Source organism: Sebastes fasciatus, chromosome 9, assembly GCF_043250625.1.
Source record: "Sebastes fasciatus isolate fSebFas1 chromosome 9, fSebFas1.pri, whole genome shotgun sequence".
Taxonomy (NCBI): Eukaryota; Metazoa; Chordata; class Actinopteri; order Perciformes; family Sebastidae; genus Sebastes; species Sebastes fasciatus.
In genome coordinates, this window is record NC_133803.1 from 9,671,482 (window position 1) to 9,694,154 (window position 22,673).

Consider the following 22,673-nt stretch of genomic DNA (forward strand, 5'->3'; position numbering starts at 1 on the left):
AACCAAAATACTAGAGTTTTCTGTGTTCCTAAGAAAACTGAAAAGTAACAGGCTTATGACGACGTGACTGCCTCCAACAGTACGGCTAAATGAGGCTTGTTCGAGGATTTGAGGCCTGCTAATGTAAAACCCTTTCCTGGATATAGGCAGTACCACCTCCAAACCTCTGCAGTGTAAGAGGAGAGGTCATCTGGTTCACTCGCAACAGGCTGTTAACGTAAATTTCCTTTTAACGCCAGAGTGGATGTGTGCACGTTTAGAGGCTACAGGCATCTCTGGAGTTTACTATATTGGTGTCAAATGTCTTTTCTCCGGGGATTGCCTTCAAACCATGACTCCGCCGTGATGTGAGAGAAGCGACCATAGAAACTAGGGCTTTCAACCGATTAAAATATTTAAATCACGATTAATCACATGATTGTCCATAGTTAATCGCGATTAATCGCACATGTTTTGTCTGTTCGAAAATGTACCTTAAAGGGAGATTTGTCAAGTATTTAATATTCTTATCAACATGGGAGTGGGCAAATATGTTTGCTTTATGCAAATGTATATTTACTTATTGGAAATCAATTAACAACACAAAACAATGACAAATATCGTCCAGAAACCCTCACAGGTACTGCATTTAGCATAAATAAATATGCTCAAATCATAACATGGCAAACTGCACCCCAACAGGCAACAACAGCCGTCAGTGTGTCAGTGTGCTGACTTGACTATGACTTGCCCCAAACTGCATGTGATTATCATAAAGTGGGCATGTCTGTAAAGGGGAGACTCGAGGGTACCCATAGAACCCATTTTCATTCACATATCTTGACGTCAGAGGTCCAGGGACCCCTTTGAAAATGGCCATGCCAGTTTTTTCTCGCCAAAATTTAGCAAAACTTTGGAGCGTTATTTAGCATCCTTTGCGACAAACTAGCATGGTTGATGCCAATGGATTCCTTAGGTTTTCTAGTTTCATATGATGCCAGTATCTTCACTATCTTTAAGATGGAGCCAGCTTACAACCTAAAAATTGCAAGTTGCTTTATGCGTTAAAGAAATTAGTGGTGTTAAAACAAGTTTGCGTTAACGCGTTATTATCACGTTAACTTCGACAGACCTAATAGAAACCATTGCTCCTGCTTCATTGTCTGTTGTATGTGCAGTTGGGCTGTGTGTTGGAGACAGACACTTACCAGATTCTCTGCTAGGGGCTCGATTGTGACGCAGAAAGAAGCGCACCTCTGCCCTGTGTTGTCCCCATCGTTGGAGCACATCCAGCATCCTCTCCCCGTCACCTACAGCTCGCTCTGCAGACAGAATACATAAATACATCAGCGCTCAGGTGTGGGAAGAATACACACCCAAAATTATATTTATATTATCATTACATTTAATTTGACACAGTTAAAAACACGTGAAAATACCAATGTAGATCAAACGTGCGTGTGAGGTTTGCTTAGTAAAATCCTGTTTGAGCACTAGCCTGACACTGCAGGCCTACACTTTCACCGGCACCATCTGCATCTAGTTGATCTCTCTGAGTAATGACCTCGGGGAAAACAACTGTGATGTGTGTTGTCAATTGTTCTGGCTGGTACTGAGCCAAAGGGCTCATCATCCATTCCTCAGACATTTTCTTCAACCTGCTTAAGACCATTTCATTACACAAATGGACTGACACATTACAGTCAAGTAGAGGTCAATGAAACTGATCTATTATAATGGCATGACTGCAAAACAAATCAGCAGACTGATGTAATGTTCAGGTTATTAATAGCTTTACATCTAAATATGATGCAAAATTTCACTGCTGTTTTTTCAAGGAGAGTCAGCAGTGGTCTGTCTGCAGAGAGAAATGGCTGCAAAATGAGACAATCTTTTCAGACTACTTGTGGAAGTACTCAAACACAATAATTGGCACTTTCTTCACTCTTACGGCAACGTCACCATGGAAACAGCTACGAAGCCTGGCTCCTTGAGTTTTGATTCTGAATACCTCCTGATTCTCAGAGATGGGGAAAAGGGGGAAGGCATGAAATCTCGACCCCCCCCTCCTCCCACCTGAGAGATGTGGGAGATGTCTGAGTGCCTCTGTTTGTTACAGGGATTATGGGCTCTGCTTCATTTGCATTGCAGGCCCAAAAAGAGATAAGCCCTTCAAAAAGAAATCACCGAGCAGTTGACCACACAGCTAATCTCCATATATGGTCTACTTCAGAAAAGCAATTTCCCTCTAATTAAAAGGAAGAAGACAAACAAGTGTCTGCACACTGACTCCCGCCCCTTGGGATACATCCATAATATTCCACAACCAAAACAACATGTGACGGAAAATCTCCTGTTCTTCATTGTGTGTAGATGGGTAAGGGTAACACTGGGTGAACTGGCACCGTCACTCACCAGATCCACGCCAAATCTCAGACAGGTGGCAGTCGGCCTCTCCCGGCTCCTTGCACAACTCCACCACGTCCCGGCACAGTGTCTCCGGGGTAACGGGGACCTCAGTAAAATGCTGGTCATTGTTACTGAGGTATACTGTCAGGAACATCTGGGGACAAGGGAGGGGGGGGGGGGGAGAGCGAGAGGCAGATTAGATAGAGAAGTTAAATAACAACATAAGATAAAAGGAGCGTGTGTGCTTAACGTGCCCTTTACAGACATGGAATACGTAACGTTGTTGGCTTCATCTGTTTAAATGATGCCGTTTTGTCAGTCAGACATAGGTCACTTTACATTAATGGTGCTAAACGCGATTTCTATTGCCTCCCCATGGCTCTCAACATGGCGGTGGATGAGCCGGCGGCTCGCAGCTAACAGTGTTAACAGTGAAAACTACGGCAACACTGTTGACAGAGCTAACGGTGTTAACCTGGGGGGGAACCGGAAGGTGGGTGCTAGTGCTACACTTTCGCAATGGCGCCGTCGCTCGGGACGGTGTTATCAGCCGTATGAGAGCAGAGCAGTGCAGAGCGGCGGCCGTGAGCTAGCCAGTGGGGCACACACATGCACGAACATGCACTTAAATGTGCATGTGTGGCCGGCCTGCCCGTCTATGTCAACAAAGCACAGAGAAGCTTGAATTACAACACACAGACGGAGAGAGACTTCATTGCTCAGGTAGCAATTACTCCTCTATATCTATCTCTTATCTCTGTTCCGTACAGCTTTATTCAAACATGGCAGCACATTTACAATTCAAACTTATTTTGTTCTTACGTTGAAGCATTAATGACCATCGTGAGCATGAGGGAAATTCGCCACCACCTTTGAAATTACACTACTGATAGACTATTGGCCAGATTATCATTGATTGAGATAACACATTTATTGCAGTCATTTTAGGAGGCGGTACAAGACATGCATTTAATCTCTTTCTCTCTCTGCATGTTTCACCTTGTACTGCTGCAGCCTTTACATTAATCCGACAGCATTCATTTCAGATTTGTATAGTGTTGAAAGTGATACGGACATGTTACTAGGTCTGAACTAATAAGATCGCCAGAATAATTATTCAGACGCGAGGGTGACATGTTAAATTGCATCAGATTACCATAAAGGGGTGTGTGTGATAGCAGTATCTGTTTCCCAGCCCTCATTCCTCTGTGTCATCGGAGAAATCAGAGGCCAGCTCCCAGAATGCCATTTCACCCCCACGCCATCTAACTGCTAAATAGTGCTGTCACCACTGTGAGAGATCCCTCTATCCAAACACACACACAAAATACCCCTGCCAAGCACTCTCACGGGACCGACCACTGAGGACTCTGGAGATGCTGGATTTGTCAGTGTGTGACTGACAGACGGTAGAGACTGGTTTAGGACTATCTAAAAAGAAATGGGACTATCTCAATGAAGATGTCACTGCTGAAGTGGAATTTAAAAACCTTAAGCTACCGCAGAAAACCCCCCCGATACTGAGCAGAAAATTGAGCATCCCAAAAGCTGGAATTCCTGTCACATTCCAAACTGAAACTATAATATAATATAACTAGGGCTGTCAAAGTTGACGCGATAATAACGCGTTAACGCAAAATTGTTTTAACGCTACAAATTTCTTTAACGCAATCGATCTTTTGGAGGTTGTAGCAGACTTAGTTTTGAAGCTATAGTGAATATACTGGCATCATATAAAACTAAAAAAACCTAAGGATTCCATTGGTACCAATGTTATACTAGGTTGTCTGGAAGGAGGTTAAATAACGCTGCAAACTTGCGCTAAATTTTAGCAAGGAAAAACTGGCATGGCCATTTTCAAAGGGGTCCCTTGACCTCTGACCTCAAGATATGTGAATGAAAATGGGTTCTATGGGTACCCACGAGTCTCCCCTTTACAGACATGCCCACTTTATGATAATCACATGCAGTTTGGGGCAAGTCATAGTCAAGTCAGCACACTGACACACTGACAGCTGTTGTTGCCTGTTGGGCTTGAGTTTGCCATGTTATGATTTGAGCATATTTATTTATGCTAAATGCAGTACCTGTGAGGGTTTTGGACAATATTTGTCATTGTTGTGTGTTGGTCATTGATTTCCAATAATAAATATATACATACATTTGCATAGTGCAGCGTATTTGCCCACTCACATGTTGATAAAAGTATTAAGTACTTGACAAATCTCCATTTAAGGTACATTTTGAACAGAGAAAAAATGTTGCAAAAAAAAGAGAAAAAAGAAAAAAGAAAATTGCGATTACGCAGGATTAATCACGGATCATCATGCGATTAATTTGCGATTAAATATTTAATCGTTTGACAGCCCTAAATATAACATTAACATTTTACAGGAATTCTCAATCAATACTACAAGATATTGTTTATCTTTATAGTTATAATAATAGGCGTTGGGAGTCCAATTTAATAAAAGAAAGAAGGCCTATGTCAAACTAAAGCCTTGACAGTCAATTTAAAAATACACGCCCTGGAGTGAAATGTCATTTTCTGTCTATGCTATACTCTAAAACCTACAGTATACAAACACTGACAGTAAACATGAAAGTGAAAAACGGTGTCTCTGTGTAAACATTTACAGATGTAAGAGGCTTTTATGCTCCCATCTGTAATCTCATCACACGATAGGACGATAGGAGAGTGAGAGCTTTGATAAGGCCGTAATAAAACCAACATTATGACATGACATAGGTGTCCTGGGGCATGGCATGACTTCAACTTATTGAACCTAGCCCAAAAGCAGCAGCCCGAGAACTAGAATAACCTGGAAAGTGTACAGTATAATTGTTGGAATAGTATTGTTTGTGTCCTAAACTTCCAGGTTGGACTGTCAGGTTTTTCTATTCTCAGCACGCTGCCGTGAACGACCGAGCCTACAGGGGCCACGGTGGGAACATCAGGTCAGCGGGGTCACGAGCACAAAGGGCTTGAGGGGGCCGAGCAGCTGCAGCCACGGTGCAGAAACAAAAGTATTCGAGTAGCTTTTGAACTGTACGGTGCACCGAGCAAAAGCACAACAGCCTCAAGATAAGTGGCTTTATTCCCCTTTTCTTCTTCAAATGAAGCTTATTGAGTGAGGGGGCATGTGACGCGTTTCCTCTGAAAATCTCCTTGGCAACGTACACAACCGGAGAAGATTTTTTTTTTTTTTCGGTGATGAGGTGAAGGTGGAAACAAGGGGGTAGCGGTCTGACTCAGAGGACCTGACTCAACTGGTTTGTTCCATAGGGATGTAAATGAAAGATCCCCATCAATAGAGCGAATCAGCACAGTGAGTCATCCATTAGTAATCTACAGTAGAAAGCTGTAAACAGACCCTGTGTTTCTCACCGGCCATAGAGGAGCTAACAGCTCTGTGGTGAAAGACCACCCTGGAGAACAAAGCCAAAACCAAGACTTTTCCTTTCCTGTCTGCTTATCAGAATAGTTTTACTTTTGTGGTATGTAGCTGTGAACTAAACTGGAATCAGCTAACATCATAAATTACACTGTCAGGGCCAGTAATTAAAATAAAACGTCAACTGGCATCAATTCCATGTATATATCATGTCTTCCTTAAGCAAAAAAAAAGCCATTCAGAGCTCAGCGCGGAGCAGCTGCCGTCATCACAACTTCCCAGCAATGTAGGACATTCAAATGACCCTGTTAATATTTGGAGAGTGAAAGAGAGACAACAGAGCGACGGGGGAGGGGTGGGGCGTGAGAGTGAGGAGACAGGGCACATCGATGGGAGGGGAATGGACTCTTGGGGTTGGCAATGCCTACACTAAAAGCCAATTCTCTTCAGCACTAAAGTTAATGATCCAGGGCCACCACCACCACCACCACCCAGTCCCAGCCTCCATCTAGATGAGCTAGCAGTCTCTGCTGCTGACCTTCATCCACCTAATGCATGCGGTCACTGCTTATAGGCTAAGATATTGCACACATGTGCAACATATACATAATTATATAAACTAATCAGGCCAATTTTCATACATCTTTGCATATTCATATTGCTTTGGGAATATTAAAAGATGCAATCATAATTGCATAATAATTGCTGTCTGACTTAACACAGCAGAAGATCCCCTTTGATTTCCATCTTTATCAAACCAGTGTGCAAAACAGATATAAATCAATATGAAGAAAAGTCTCCATAATGTCCAGCCCTACTGTAAAGCCTCTGCTAGCTTGATTAAGAGGAACTGCCTCAAGGCCCTGACACACCAAGCCGACGGTCGGTCGTCAGACAGTGGGGCCGTCGGTGTAGGGTGTCCCGCACTGTCGGCTATAGTCTGCCCGTGTTGGGAGTTTTTTCGGCAGTGCCAGTCGATGAGAAATCACTCTGATTGGCTGTTCAGCTTAAGCAAATCAGTGCACAAGAAGAGAAACGGACGTGAAAAAAGCAAGCCAACGAGTAAAGTCAGGAGGAAAAACACAGAAGGCTCTACTCATTTTTTATCTTCATCACATCTGATCATTCCAGTACACGGATATTTTCACTGCAACATGGCTATCCGAAATGAAGCTAAGTGGTGAGTGAGAGTTGTGTGAAAATGGTCGGCAAACGCCACTTTGTTTCATGTACATATCATAACAACGACTTGTATATCCGCCGTCCTCTGTCTTCTGGTTTCCCTTTTTTTAATGACAAATACAGACTACCGTGACCTGCTGGTGTGGAGAGTTATTTCATCTCACGCAGGCGCAGAACGTACGTGATAGTTGGCTTTCGGCTGTAGTCTTTGCGGTGTGTTCGGGTGCAACTTTTTGACCAAACAAAGGCGACGTGAGGCAACGCAGCTGGCGGCCTTTGTTGCCGCAGTGCACAAGACAGTTCTATGATGTCAGGTTGGTGTGTCCCCAGCTTTAAATGGTCTACCTAGACAGACAGGTGAGAAGAGTGCCCTGGCTCCCTTTTTTGACTCAGCCAAACAACTTCAGAGTTCATTAAATATTCATAGATACAACAGCGAGTAAAATTAAACAGCTCAATAACAACCTGATATTTAAAAACAGAAACAGGAGCACAGCAGCTCACCAGAAAGCATCATCTTAGGTAGCCTCACACAACCAGGGAGCTGAGCGGTACCAATTTGGATTGTACATGACAATGTTTGACAAAAAATGTGCTACACTTGCCTTCTGTCTATCAAAGTCGATGACAGGAGCAACTGCTGAATTGCACTTCCTGCCTACCTGAGACAGGGCAAAGAGATCGCCCTGGGGAAGGAGAAGGGGACGAGCTGCCTCTGCGGCTGCTGCGGTTCGCGGTTATAACGATAGATTTCTAATTCCAGCACAGCTAAGTCAAAGCTGTCTCCCGGGGTTCGGGACTGGTGTGACGGCTCAGAATTGCAAACTGACAATTATAGCCGGCGCAAAGAAATGTGGCCGTTAACGCTGCAGCCTGCACTGTAGATGGTTTTAAAGCAGAGCAGCTATAAGGCTAGGTCATTGGGGCTATATCTCAGGGATTAAGTTAATCCGCTATATAAAAATATAGCCTTTCAACAGACCACTGGCTCAGTGTTACAATAGTAAGCTTAAGCCTTAAGTTTAAATATCCTTCTGGGTAGCCAAGGCCCAAGAGTATGCAGGTGTTCATTCTCATAACCAGATCTCACAGTTCAGTGCCTGGTTTATGGGGTTTAATTAGGCACTGCAGTGACTTGGGTAGAACAAAAAACTACAGTCTTGAGGGTCAATAAGAACATCTGTTCTAATAACACATACAGGAGTGTGTCTCTCTCAGAGATGAAAGGCTATAACATCAAACCCACAGACAAAAGACACTGTAATAAGAACACATCTTAGAGAGAGAGAGAGAGAGAGAGTGACTGCAGCTGGCAGCACGTACTTGACCTGCCCTGTGGAAAAGAGCTGAGAGGTTGAGAAAGAGAGACGAGAAAAAAGATATACTGTAACAGTTGTTCTGGGTTATTGCATCGAAACAGGCTTCTCTGTCAAAGATACAGTCCCTGTAGGGATGTGCAGGACTATTATGCAATAGACAGCTACAAAGCCTACGGCCCGTAAGATGCTGATTTGGCACTTTACTGTGTAATTTGGATACCTTCTCCCATTAAAGCCAGAGGGGCCATGGAGCAGATGCCATTGATTGCAGTCCGGAGGGGAACAGGCTTTTCCAGCCTCTCTAGTTGTTTAGACAGAGGACACGGAGATGACTTGAGTTTAAAGATCAACATTGTACCCGTAGCCAATTACAGGAAGGAATGCTGTGTCGGTGTGTGTGTGTGTGGCACTCCCACTGATCGTTCAGATAACTAACACATGCACTGCAGCAATAGAGTCGCAAAGTCTTGATGTAAATGAAGTGGGCAGGTCCAAGGAAAATTTAAAAAAAGTTAGAAGGATGATCTTTTGACGATGTTACTTCAAGCACGCCTAGCAGCATATCAATCAACCACCTTGACACTTCACTCTCTCCTTGTGAGGGTCAATTCCACTGCATTAATCTCTCAAGATCATTGTCCAAATGCAATTGGTCCCATATTGAGTTAAGAGTGATCAAAACTGTCTGCCACTGCAGTTTCCCGTTTCCAAGAATAGACCAACCACAAGGGATTGTACTGTAATGGAATTACTCTGCAATATCAGGATAACTAGCATATGAAAGCCCATCCCGTTACGAAGAATTCACATCAATACTACTAAAAACACCCACAGCAACGACGGAAATAATTCATTATTTTAGCAATGGCATTGAAAAAAATCCAATTACTGTTCCCTGTAACATCAGCAAGTGACTAATTTTCTACACAAATCAGTTTTTACAATAATAGTACCTTTGTTTTGGTTCCTGAGGTTTCTGTCTTTCAACGCTGACATTTCGGTGTCTCTTTTTCCTATACACACACACACACACTACGGTTATAACTGGAACTGCAACAAGATTATTTTCATTACCGATTAATCTTCAAATTATGTATGTCAATAAATGATTTATTGTTCACATTATAAGTATAATTCTTTGTCATATCATGGGTTGTCTATGTTGTATTTTCATTATGTGGTTATTCTGTACACACGGCATCTATTGCACAACTGTCTGTCCTGAAGAGGGATCCTCCACTGTTGCTCTTCCTGAGGTTTCTTCGATTTTTTTCCCTGTTAAAAAGTTTTTTGAGGAAATTTTTCCTCATCCGATGAGAGGGTCGTGCTGTAAAAGTGAGAGGGTGTCGTATCCTGTACAGATTATAAAGCCCCCTGAGGCAAATTTGTGACTGTGATAGTGGGCTATACAAATAAAACTGACTTGACTAGGAGCCCAAAATTAATGCTTTTTTAATCTAACTAAGAGTCAACATACCCAAATATAGTACATTTTATATCGTACAAAATAGGGGAAATACTCCTAAATCAGAACCACAAAAAGTTTGATATTTTTACTCGAGAAATAACTTGAAGTTATTACTCAGTTGTCAGAATTATTCATTTTCTGTCAATCCACTGATGGAGTAACCGTTCCAGCACTATTTCAACGCAATAATCTGTTTTGGGAGGTTGTGAAGAAGCCTGCCGTTTGCCCTTCATACTTCACGCTTGAGTGTGAGGGGAACAAAAAGGTTACCTTGCTCTGTAGTAAGTAGAATTAAATATATTTTAAGCTTGTCATAGTGTTGCATGAGTCTAACATAACCCATGCATATCGTACTGTGTCGCTACGGTCCCAGGTTGACCTGATTTCAACCTCCTGCTGATAAAAGAGTGAGAAATATTCATCAATTATGTTAATTTCTTAGTAGGTAGAACTTTGCTTAGGTGAAGACCACATACTATAAACAAGCTAAATCATTTCAGTGTGTGTTAGATTCACAAGGGAACAACAATTTCATATTAAACTTGTTCCAAAGATAAAAGAGATCAATATCCGAGAGTGTGTTAATGAATATCGTGCAAAACACACCAATGAAGTTACAGTAGTACAACTTTATATACATTTTATAAATAGTAAAGCAAGTTCTGACTGTACTCCTGCCTTAGAGGAGAATGGATGTAGTCGGATCAAATGAGACAGTGTCAGACAGGCTTGATAGAACACACTGGGATTGACTACAACATATACACAACATCTGATCTAATGCCTATGCGAGAAATGGGACAACTGGAATGTGGATAGTGAGAGGCAGGGTGACAGCAGGAGAAGATAACCGGGGCTATATCTTTGACCGTGCCTGAGGGGGTCTCACCTAAGAGGCTGCTGGACCTTCTGTCCACACACACACTTTCAATTACACGTATTGCTGTGGTAAGCAAATGAGTCAACCAGGTCTTGTTGAGGGAGTCACCTCTGAATGTGATTACAGCAGGTTTGTAAGACACTGCAGCATCGTCTTCACCGTTCTCCCCGCCACAGCTTCAAGAGTTGACACAGTTCCAGCATAGCAGTCCTTCAAAAAGGCGAGGCAGCAGAAAACTCCCTAATGGCTTTATGCATTATTCCTCTTCATCTCTCTTTCACTCTCTCTCTCACTTTCTCTATACTGCATTTTAGGGAGGGGGGTTGAGGGGGCGAGGGGAGAAAAGGTCAGGGGTGACAAACAGGGGAACGCGGGCAGAATCAGAAGGCACAGTAGCCTCATTCAGCTGCAACATTTAGAAAAAAAAACAAGCAGCTTTTACAAGCTGAAGCTGCAGCGGGCTGTGACTCTTCGATCAGGACAACCTCTTCTCTCTGTCTGCACTGCAGTACTTAGCCTATCACTTTATGATCTGCGCTCTCGCAGTAGTCCTCCATTCCTACATGATGAGAGCATTCCTTCAACTTGTGCTTATCTGAGAGATAAGGGAAATGGCAGTCAAAATGATGTAGAAGGGAGAGGATGTATCCTTCCCCCCCAAAGTCTTCTTGACAGCTGGGTGAAGTAATTCAGAGTAACAAGGCCACAGCAAACTGGAGGCTGTTACAGATCATACACACAGACTTAAATTACCTAAAAGTGCTATATAAATAGTCTGTCGGCTAGACTGTTGCATGGTAATTTACTGTATGCAAAACTATCTTTAATCAACACTTATCTCATGAGGGAAAGTAAAAGCCAAGCGATTCAAAATGTGGCAGACACACTAATTGGCTTCCTAAAAAAATGCCCACTGAATGATGTGTTTGTGGTGTTTAATCTGCCATATGCAAAAGAGACTTTGGCGAAGCAGCAGAGTGGGTGATTGGAGGAGGCAGAGTACAAAACCCTTTTCCAATGCAGGAAGTTTTTCCAGCAACCTTTTTTTGAGACTCAGGAACATTTGCCACTTTTTGTCCAGAGAAACCAGGGTCTAAATTTAGTTCCTGGGCAATTGTTACTGTCCCCACAGAAGTCCCTGGGCCAGAGGTATAACTCACAGAGCAGCAAGTACTGGTTTCCAGTAGTATCAATATTTGGATTACAAATTATTAAAAGGTTTGACATTTAAACAAACCAGAAGAACATCCGTTCAAACATCAGTCGCACAGCAGTAAATTTTAAAGAACTATGTAAGAAATGTATTGTTGTCTCGCTATATGCAAAAAACTGTCTCCAAAAAAGCTCTTCTTTCTGTTATCAATCTAATTTACCATTATCTTCAGGGCTCTTCAGATGTGGTCCAAGTGCAAACAGGATCGCAGAGAAGCAACTTTTGATTCCTGACTTAGTTCCTGCTTTACCTTAAGCTGGGTTTTCACCAAAAGTTCCTGTGACTTTTAGTCCCTGGAACTACTTTTCAAGGAACGAAATGGTTCCTTCAGCCCACTGCTGTCTGTGTTTTCACCGTGATCTAAAGGTCTTCGAAGATTAGGCGAATTAGTCCGCTGACGTATGAAAAAGCAAGGTAAACACACTCTGCCTTAGGTTTTGTCTCATTGGGACGATATTTACTCCTGCATAGTATTTACTGATGCACGTTTGATGTAATGAATGAAATGCAGCAGAGGAAAATGAAACTAAGAGCATCTGTCTCCACAGTAAATCACCTGTACTACCTTGTTAATGAATGAAGCATTACACGAGTTGAAGCTGATGAAGCAGCAGTGCTCTGTGTGTGTGTGTGTGTGTGTGTGTGTGTGTGTGTGTGTGTGTGTGTGTGTGTGTGTGTGTGTGTTTTTTACCAGTCAGTGACGGTCATCCCTGCAAACTCCATCTCAAAAGTTCCGGTACTTTCAGAAAGTACTACCCTCCAATCAGGGCCTTTTTGGGCGGTAAAAAGGCCCCATAAAATGTCCCTGAACATTAATTTAGACCCTGGTCCCTGCGGTCGAAAACGCAATGAGTTCCTCAAAAGGTTCTTAGTTCCGGGGGAAAGTTCCTGCGCTTGAAACAGGGCTTTAGTTCCTGGGACTATTTAGTGGAAAGGGGCCACATGTTTCCTAGAAGGCTGATTCCCAGACCACCCTGGGTACATTTCTGAACCATGGCCTCCCTGTTCCCCATGGCTGGACCAGTGTTTCAACCTTAAACAATGCTGTCACAATGTCCTCTCTGCTTGAAAAGAGGCCTTTCTGGAGTGGTACCACTTTAATGTGCAATTCTGCTTTTCACCTGGATTCCTCACAGATGGGAGTCACTCAATAGTCCATGGTAGGTAAGTCGATACCTGCTCAGGTGACTCGGGTGTGCCTCCTCTCAGAAACCAGGCTAATGTGATGCTAATGTGTGGCATTAGTGCGCTGCACAGTCTGACAGTGTGTATCCAAGAAAATTACTTAAAATATCGATTGTCTCAGCAAATATTCTTTGTTCTGCCCTCAGGGCAATTTGGCTTAGTGTACAATATGTTATAGTACTCAGTGCTATGAAGACAATACAGAGATAAAAAGCTTGCTGTGTTGGGAGCAAAGTGTCAAGACTGTATTTTTTTACACCAATCTTTTTGGTTACAGACACGATAACTCTTCTTCTTCTTCATCAAATAAAAGTCAAAACACTGCTCTTGAAAGTCCTTGGCTATCACTGATGACGCTGCTTACATAACCACCAAGTACTCTCCCACAGACTAAACACAAAGCCCGTGGTGCCCACAGAGAAAGCCTTCTCGGGTTTCTGTTGACACACACAGCAAAATCAGGCTTCCCAGAACATCATCACGTTTTCCCACCATCAGAACACCGCCACAAAGCCTAGCGGCAGCGACATTTGTTGCGGTGAAACTGAGACATTGTACAAATGTGTGTGGTCAAAGAATGCAAAACTAAATAATGCAGAGCGTACAACAAAAAAGAGTATCTGCTTGAAAAATCTACACAGCAAGCAACTCCTGTCATGGGAGAGGAATGAGGAAGTGATATGTGCCTGCAACATTTGAAATCTTGCAGAAACTTTTCCCCGACTGATGTTAACAGGTTTTGGTTTCTGTGTTTTTATGTTGCCAGGGTAGCCTATTGAATACATAATTCATCTTGACAAAAAATACACAACAATGAAATATGAGCTAATAAATCAGCAGAGGCTTCAAGCCTAAATGTGGCATTAATAATAAGTGTCTGCAGAACAAAGCCTGGTTTAAGTAGAGATAACAGCAAATCAGGGGCAAATGAGTTATACCTATGGTTCAATAATGGGTGAGTATCCCTTATCAGGGTGCTGCCACAACACAGGCTCACATACACAATGTGCTCTAAACAACGCGCTGTTAAAGAGTCCCTGCAGCTCATTGTGTTCAGGAAACAGTGACCCCTTATTTACCATCCCAGCCAGTAATTACGACACTACATTCTCACTACCCCCGAGCCCCTGGCCTGTACAAGCAGGGTCATGGGCTATGGGTGTAATTTCCAAGACAATACCTCACATCAGACATGGCTATATAGAGGCCATTTTGTGGTTATCAGGCGAACGCCAGAAGCTGTATCTCATTCAAACACACACACACACAGATATATTCTCGGGTGACAGGATTGGAGTAAAAGGGGGCATTTACCAAGGTCTCGTGTGGCCTATAAAGAAACAGATCTTGAATGAAAACATGCAAGGGTGACATTTTATAGTGGCGCCCACAAGAACGGAGCTTGGTGATAACAAATGACCATGTGCCAGCAGCAGACTGAGGTCATGCACCAGACAGGAGTCATCCAAATACGATTCTGTCTCCACAGCTAAGATGATTAATTCACTGATCAAGCTGTTTTACTGGAAGCACAGGTCTGAGCAGAGACGGGTATGATTAGTAGAAACCGAGCAGAGGCTTACACTGGATTGTTCATTAGTTGCTGACCTTGTTATTATTAAATAAAGTGTACCTGTGTGTTGCAAAGCGTGTGATGTAACATATTTGTTCACCAGACAGAATGGTCCAGAAATTAACCAGAGAAGTTGAGACAAAAACACCAAATACTAGTGTTAACATTCAGAATAATGACCGTCCTTTCCTCTATAAACTAAACATCCTGGCAATTAGTGCTGAGCCGGTATTCGTTTTGAAACAAATACTTTATTAAGCTATTAGCCGATAAACAGAGTATTATCATTGTTATTATTTCCACTATTTCAACAACAGATTAATTATTTAAGTCAGTTACCAAGATGAAATGCCAACCATACTCTGGTTCCAGCTAGAGCTGCAACAATTGATCTATTAATCGATTGGTTGTCAACTACTGAACGAACTGCAAACTATTTTGATAATCAATTGGTAATAAAAAATAATCGGTTTGAGTAATGTTTTAAGAAAAAAAAGTCTAAATTCTGTGATTCCAGCTTCTTAAATGTGAATATTTTCTGGTTTCTTTACTCCTCTGACAGTAAACTGAATATCTTTGAGTTGAAACATGACATTTAAGGACGTCATCTTGGGCTGTGGGAAACATTGATCGACATTTTTCACCATTTTCCGACATTTTATAGACCGAACCACTAATCGAGGAAATAATCAGCAGATTAATCGACCATGAAAATAATCGTTAGCTGCAGTCCTAGTTCCAGTTTCTACATTTGTTTCTGTTTTTCTCTGTTTTATATTATTGTCAAGTGAATATCTTTATGTTTGTACAACAAAGCGAGCAATATAAATACGTCACCTTGAGCTCTGGGAAATTGTGAAGGGCACATTTTCATTACTTTATGGCATTTCATTGAATAAACGATTAATCCAAATAAATATATTGGCAAATTTATAATGAAAGTATTTGTCGGTTGCGACCCTACTTTAGGGCTGGGCAATATATCAATATTATATCGATATTGTGATACGAGACTAGATATTGTCTTAGATTTTGAATATCATAATATGCATAAGTGTTGTCTTTTCCTGGTTTAAAAGGCTTCTTTACAGTAAAGTGATGTAATTCTCTGTCCTAGCTCTTCTTTTATTTGTCTTTTCCCACTTAGTCATTATATCCACATCACTGATGATTATTCATCTAAAATCTCATCGTGTAAACTTTTTTTCTTTAATAGTCAACCCTACAATATAATTTCAATAGTGATATCAAGCTGTATGGTAAAAAAAACAAAACGTGATATTTGATTTTCTCCATATCGCCCAGCCCTACCCTATTTGCCATGACATTTTCAGGTAAATAAATTCTAGACAAATTAATTTTAGCTGGGTTAAATGCTTACTAGTTACCAATTCAGAAATCACTTCTTTGAGCTTTGCTCTTTTACCAGCAAGCAGGCAAAGTCACAACAGAGAAGTAAAACTGCATTATTAAAAAAAGATAGTAGTATTTCTATTTGTCGGGAAGGTTATTTCACTACAGTGAGCCAATACAGGCAGACTACTGTTTGCTGCCCTCTCTCCATACATCAAAGAAGTGCTGAGAGATAGAGGCTTTCACTGCAGCAGAAGCAATAGACCCCTGATGATGATGAGGATGGTGATGATGGTGATGACATGGCAGGAGTCCAGAGCTGAGGTTAGCGTAGTGCCATCCAGACTTGGCAGGTGCCTCCTGCTTTTGCTGTGTGTGTTGTGAGCAGGATGGATGTGTGTAGGCTATAATACTAACAGAGCGTAACAATAAATGCATCTACAGTTAAGTTAATGACCAGCTTACATGTTTTAAATGGGGAATATCAACTTCTGCCCTCCAAGAGGCGATTCAGAGTCCCTACATTTAACAACATGAGGCTAAAGAAAGCTTTTGTCCATCAGTCCATCTTGTTGCTAAATAATAATTAATGTGCTGCTAAAGACATGTAAATCCAGAGGACAGATGGTCATTTTGTAATGGGTTATGTATGAATAATTGTGATGTGTTTTGGGTTTTTTTTGTCTGATGGGTCTAACTTGTCTGTCTGTCTATGGGAACAGTATGTCTATTGTTTGTGTACTTTTTTCTCAAACTGAGCTGCCTATGGATGCAAATTAATTTATATTGAATTTAATATCATTATCATATCATTTTATGATATATGAGTTAATAGAGGAGAAGTGAGAAAGGGGTAGGGAAATATAAGTTTTACTTCTACCCACTCCTTTTCGGACACTATTACTCTTGTTTTGTTTGTTATTATTTTGTATCTGTTTTTATTTATTTTATTTTCGAACTAAAGTCTTTCATTCATTCATTCAATTTCAGTGCAAACTGACAATAAATGCATCTACAGTTAAGTTAATGACCAGCTTGTCAGGTAAATGTCAACTGTCCCAAGACTGGATAGAGACATTAACAAGGCATTTTGACGCAGGGGACTTATGACTGGTTACATAATATATGTGTGTGGACTAATATCCCAGAAAACAAACAAATGACATAGCTTTAAGCACACACACGCACACAGCTGTCACAGCTAATCAACTTGACAACAGTAGACACACAAACTAGCAACCGCATCAACTTGTCTATTTAAACGTCCAGGTAACTCACAGTGGGAACAATGCGGTGATATAATGTCGAAATATTAAGACACAGGACAACGTTGAAACTTGTAGCAGAGTAAATAAAGGTGCAAACTCACCGGCATCATCTTAGCTTCGTACCGCATTTAGCTCACCAACACAGCATGAATCCTCCACTGAAGCAGCGGCGACGAGAGCGGCGATCACTTTATAATCCACAGAGACTTAAACACCCGCGATGGGAAAGCCTACTTTCTCCTGCTTTAAGGGTCCCGTCCTGCGTTAAAAACACACAGCAAAGCAAAGCGTTACTTCAGGTATCCAACCAACATGTACATAACACAGTAACGTTAGTAGTGTCCGTGTGGAGGACCTGTTGCAACACATAACAAGGCCTAACTTCACCACCACACTAAAGTTTCCCTTGGAGTTGTTGTGAGCAGATAACTTTCACACGGCTCCTTAAGAGCGAGAGGCAACACTAAAAACTTCCCTGTTTTACGAGTAGACTACAATTAAACCAGTTTATAAATGTAAGCGGGTATTGTTTGACGTTTCTTTAGGTGTTGCTCACCGGAGGACGCCGAGGTGATCAGCCTGAAGGTCCGTTGACTGACAGCGTTGCTCGGCAGCTCGCAGCCTCTCCCAGAGTGACGTAGAGAGGGAGGAAGCTCGCTCCAGATAGGAATTCAGGCTCCGCCCCCTTCAGGAGCAGAGAACCAGTGATGGGAAGTCCGGCTCTTTTTAGTGAGCCAGGTCATTTGGCTCAGCTCACCAAGAAGAGCCGGCTCTTTCGGCTCCCAAACGGCTCTTCATTGTACCACTTCTGCCTTTTTATAATTCAGCCAAATTTAGCGCTGTTTTGACCTATGATTAGTACGTGTGCACATATATCAATATATATATGCAGAGGGTAGTTTAGTTTATTTATTGACTACACTGAGGGCGTTTTATATTTTGATAATTTATTTATTTATTGTGTTGAGTTGAATGTCCCAAGGTCTAGAACAAAGCGCTACAGGAACAGCTTTGTTCCAGCTGCAATTGTTCATTTAAATAAGTCCTAGCAGCTTTTGCACATATTTATGGCTTTTGCACATATTTATGGAAAGTTTATCCCTTTTCTCATTTATTGTGTCTTTTTTGTCCTGATATTTCAGTGTTTTTTTTATTTATATTGTCCTTGTGGCCTTCTTTTTGCTGGGTCCTGATCCCAGTAAGCCTTTGAGTACTCCTTGTCATGTTTTTGGTATGTCTGTCTCTTGTCTTAACTCTACCTTATTGTCAATATGGATGTCATCCTCTATTTTTGCTGCAAAACAAATCTACCTACGGGTACAAATAAAGTCACCTGAATGTGATACTTATTTTGTACTGTAATTACATTGTGCCTTTTCTACCTTTTTTCTTTTCTTAAAGCTGACTCGGTGTAAACTGCTCAGAATTCCAATGTACTTAGGTGCAAATGGCAAATAAAACTCTTGAATCTTGAATCTTGAATCTTGAATATCACTTAAATTATTCAATATAATTATACTAAACCTTATAATTTCCAGAATATCATAATTTTACATGCTGCTTCGTTTCCGACTGTCACTCATCTTGTCTGCTATTCGCTCACCGCACTCCTCTCTCTCTTTCTTTCCTCCTCTTCCTCCTGCTCTGTACCTGTAGACCGTCAGCGCGCAGCGCACTCCCGCCCCTCCCTGCTTGATCCTTGTCTGTCATCACCTGATCGGTCGCACGTACGTCATTAACGCATTGAATTAATTAAAGAAAGAAAAAAAACGGACGGCTCTCGGACAGGAGCCGGCTCGCATGTTCACTTAAAAGAGCCGGCTCTTTGAACCGGCTCGTTCTCGACCAACACATCACTAGTCCGGAGTAAACACTGCCCTTTACACTCACTTATAGGAAATAAAAGTACATTTTCACTTAAGTATATTCCAGGTCGACATTATTCAGTTGGATAACAATATTCTTAGCAGTAAATGAAACTTACATTAAAAGCAGAGATCAACCTGAGTTGAATCGGAGACAAGTAAGAGGTCTCACTCTGCTCGTGATTTGACAAGTTGAAAGCTAAAGTTGAAGTGGGTGGAGTTATGGCAAGGTGATCCTTAAAAAAGTAAAACTTATGGAACTTCCATACTTTACATGTAAACGTATAACATTTTTATGTGGAATTAAAATACATATTTACAGAGTAAGTTATGTGTATTTGCAAATCGCCCTGTATTTTTGTAGATGTGACTTTACACAACACAAATACAAGAATACGTAGAGGTAGGTAGTGAAATATTTGCAGATCATGGTACATATTTGTGAATTGTCTTCTGTGGATTACAACTATTATCTACAGATCTGCTGCGGTACCAATCGGACACAATTCTGTAAACAAACAGGAGGAAAGTTACATATGTCACGTGGCCCATTAATCCACAGGAAGCGATCTGCAAATGCGCAAATATCATTCCACGTGTAGAAATAGATGCACAAATGCGTAAATATCACTTTACATGTAAACCTTAAAATACGTATTTACAGAGTAAGTTATGCGTATTTGCAAATCGCCCTGTATTTTTGTAGATGTGACTTTACACAACACAAATACAAAAATACATGTTTGTGGATAGTGAAATATTTGCAGATCATGGTACACATTTGTGGAATGTCTTCTGTGGATTACAACTAATAAAGTCCAATAAAAACTTCCATACAGAGGTAGCCTATACTTTTTGTCATATCTCACAGGTGCTTTATTCTGTCGTTCCAAATGTTCAGTACTTTGTCCCCCAGGACCCCATAGAACAGATAGATAACATGTTTGCCATGGGTCCTTATTTAAAGTATCACACACTATCAGGGGCTGGGGGCAATCTGTCATTCATTTTGGAGGAGACAGACACAGATGCAGCAGACAGTTTTCTTCATATTCTGTAATTTCGTTTTACACAATATGCAAATTAACTGTAACTTTCCTTAAAATTTTGCTATGATGGTTGTTTCTTACAGTAGATTATTCTTGAGGTCCCCAGGGACCCTAATTATAACAAATATGTTGGTAGGATGAAAGAAGGTTAAAGTATGACTGTTACACTATTATACGTTATATCATTAGATTAAACCAGGATTTTACTGTTGTAGTTGGTTGAGGTGAAGCTCATATTTAACTATTTTGTATAGGACTGCAACTAATGATTATTTTCATGATTAATCTGCTGATTATTTCCTCCATTAATTAAATTTCTGACATCTGAGAAGCTGGAACCATGCAATTTATTTGCATGAAAAATGACTTAAATTATCAAAATAGTTGCCAATTAATTTATCATGTAACAGTTTGATAGGAGTCACATTACGGTTTAATTTATGACTTGTCAAATAATTGAATTAGATGATGTTTGACAGATTGACTCCATTTACTTTTTAATAGGGTTTGGTATACATCCAAATCTTCATTAACTGGCCTACCTATAAATCCATCTGAAATGTTAAAAGATATGTTCATATTTTTTCAATGGTATCTTAATACAATACTTTTATGTACAATGAAAGGGTTATTGGCTGCTATAACTGTTCCCTCTGTCCATATTGACTATGAAGAGATTCCTCTCTAAAGCAATTTCAATGTAAGATAAAATGTATTTATTTATTTAATATTTATATACATTTTATTCTGTGTAAAATAACTTTGACAGTCTGAATTGGACAAATCAAGTGGGTATCTTCCACTCTTTTTGGTATGAAATTCCCTCTTTGTGCTTCAGTGGACAGTTTTTCCTCACTAAGCCACAGCAGAGGGATGGTAATGATGATACTGTTTTAAGACAGACTTGAAGCTATCCTTTAATTCCCCATATCTTCATTTAAATTATGACTAATATGAAGGCTGAATTACAAAGCAGGCAACTACCCCAGGGTTCCCGAGATCCAGAGACCCTGAAAGCTCCAGCCTTTACTGTGTGTGTCAACTAGTTTGTGCTCACTTAATGTATAATTTGTTTGGGAATATGCGTTTTTCACAGAAGACATTTTGACATGGCACAGTAGAAAAAGCACAGGTGTAGATAATACAACTAATTATGGCTGACTTCCATTTAGCTGCTTCGTTATTGTGCATGCAGGTTCACTGTCATGTTTACTGATTACAACAGAGCTATCAGTAACACCTGTGTTTTTACCAAAATTACAAGTCACTATATCCTACCTAGCTGGATTCTTCTAGATGTTTGCAGGGGACAATATAATAAGCACATCTCTTGGTGATTGAATCAATTTGACATTGTTCTTTCAAATTTGACCTTTCAGGATGTAATGACTAAAATTCAGAAAACAACTGCTTGCTGGTGAGATAAGAGAACAATCTACTATGGAACCCTAACACATGCAATATAAATCAAATAAATGAGACAATATAATATAAATACTTCTATGAATAAATAGAGCAAGATATAGGCTATAAATAAACCAGTAAATTTAGAAATAATTTGATGAGCTGAAAGGTGTGGGGGTGGTTACTGGTGACTCCGCTCCGCTGTCATGAAAAGTGACATTAGGAAATAAGTGTCTTTGTGAAAAAATGCCATTACTGAATAAAAACAGACTTTTGAAAAGGGCATTTTGAAATAATAAAAATAATGAAATTTAATTTCTATAAAGAAAATTATGAAACAACATTTCACAATGAGCTGAGGTTTAATAATGTATAATTCCACAATGTATTGATTCATGTATGTAATTTATGTATTCATAAATATAGATTCAAGATTCAAGATTCAAGCCCTTTAGTGTCATTGTGTAGTACAACTTAATTAGATTGTGACAATCCCATAGGTGCTAATGAAAAGATAATACAATAATGCAAAAGTGCAATGTAAATATAAAAAATATAAAAGATAATACAATATAAAATATAAAAATACAATATGTATATTGATGAGATGACAGTTTTGCCAGATTACAGTATAGATAATATGTATACTGTATATAATATAATAATTTATTTCATGATGTCTTGTGAAATAAGATGAACACTTTGGGGCTACATAGGTTTACAGTATATATATATATATATAACATTACAATAAACATATATATAATATATGTTTATATATAACAATAGGATTAAATCAGATTATATATGTATATATATTATCTATACTGTAAACCTCTGGAGCCCCAAAGTGTTCATCTTATTTCACAAGACATCATGAAATAAATTATTATATATATATATAATACAGTATAAATAATATATATATATATTATATATATGTTTATTGTAATTTTATATATATATATATATATAATATTATAGGTTATAGGTTATAGGTATATAGGTTATCAGATTTTATTTTTTAACTCAGAAGTGATTTCTCTTTCAGTACATAGACGATCTTTAAAAAAAACAAAAAACCTGTCGCTTTGACTACAATTCCCAGAATCCTCCAGTCTACGGCGAGCC

At 40.2% G+C, this 22,673-nt stretch overlaps 1 protein-coding gene across 6 annotated transcripts in view; it reads right to left on the reverse strand.

Annotated features, from left to right (window-relative positions):
• The window catches only part of tp53bp2a (tumor protein p53 binding protein, 2a), a 34,701-nt gene extending 16,789 nt beyond the window's left edge, over positions 1 to 17,912 (reverse strand). For 4 of the 6 annotated variants that reach the window (XM_074645903.1, XM_074645901.1, XM_074645902.1 and 1 more), the window contains exons 1-4: positions 17,781 to 17,912; positions 17,326 to 17,483; positions 2,395 to 2,542; positions 1,188 to 1,301 (exon numbers count right to left, since the gene is read on the reverse strand). In XM_074645903.1, the coding sequence (XP_074502004.1) occupies positions 1,188 to 1,301; positions 2,395 to 2,542; positions 17,326 to 17,352 (289 nt within the window). In that variant the 5' untranslated portion in view covers positions 17,353 to 17,483; positions 17,781 to 17,912. Of the gene's footprint in view, positions 1 to 1,187; positions 1,302 to 2,394; positions 2,543 to 9,237; positions 9,293 to 17,325; positions 17,484 to 17,780 lie in introns of those variants that run through there. The other 2 variants (XM_074645904.1, XM_074645900.1) reach the window with 2 other exon arrangements.
• Positions 17,913 to 22,673: the final 4,761 nt, after the last annotated feature.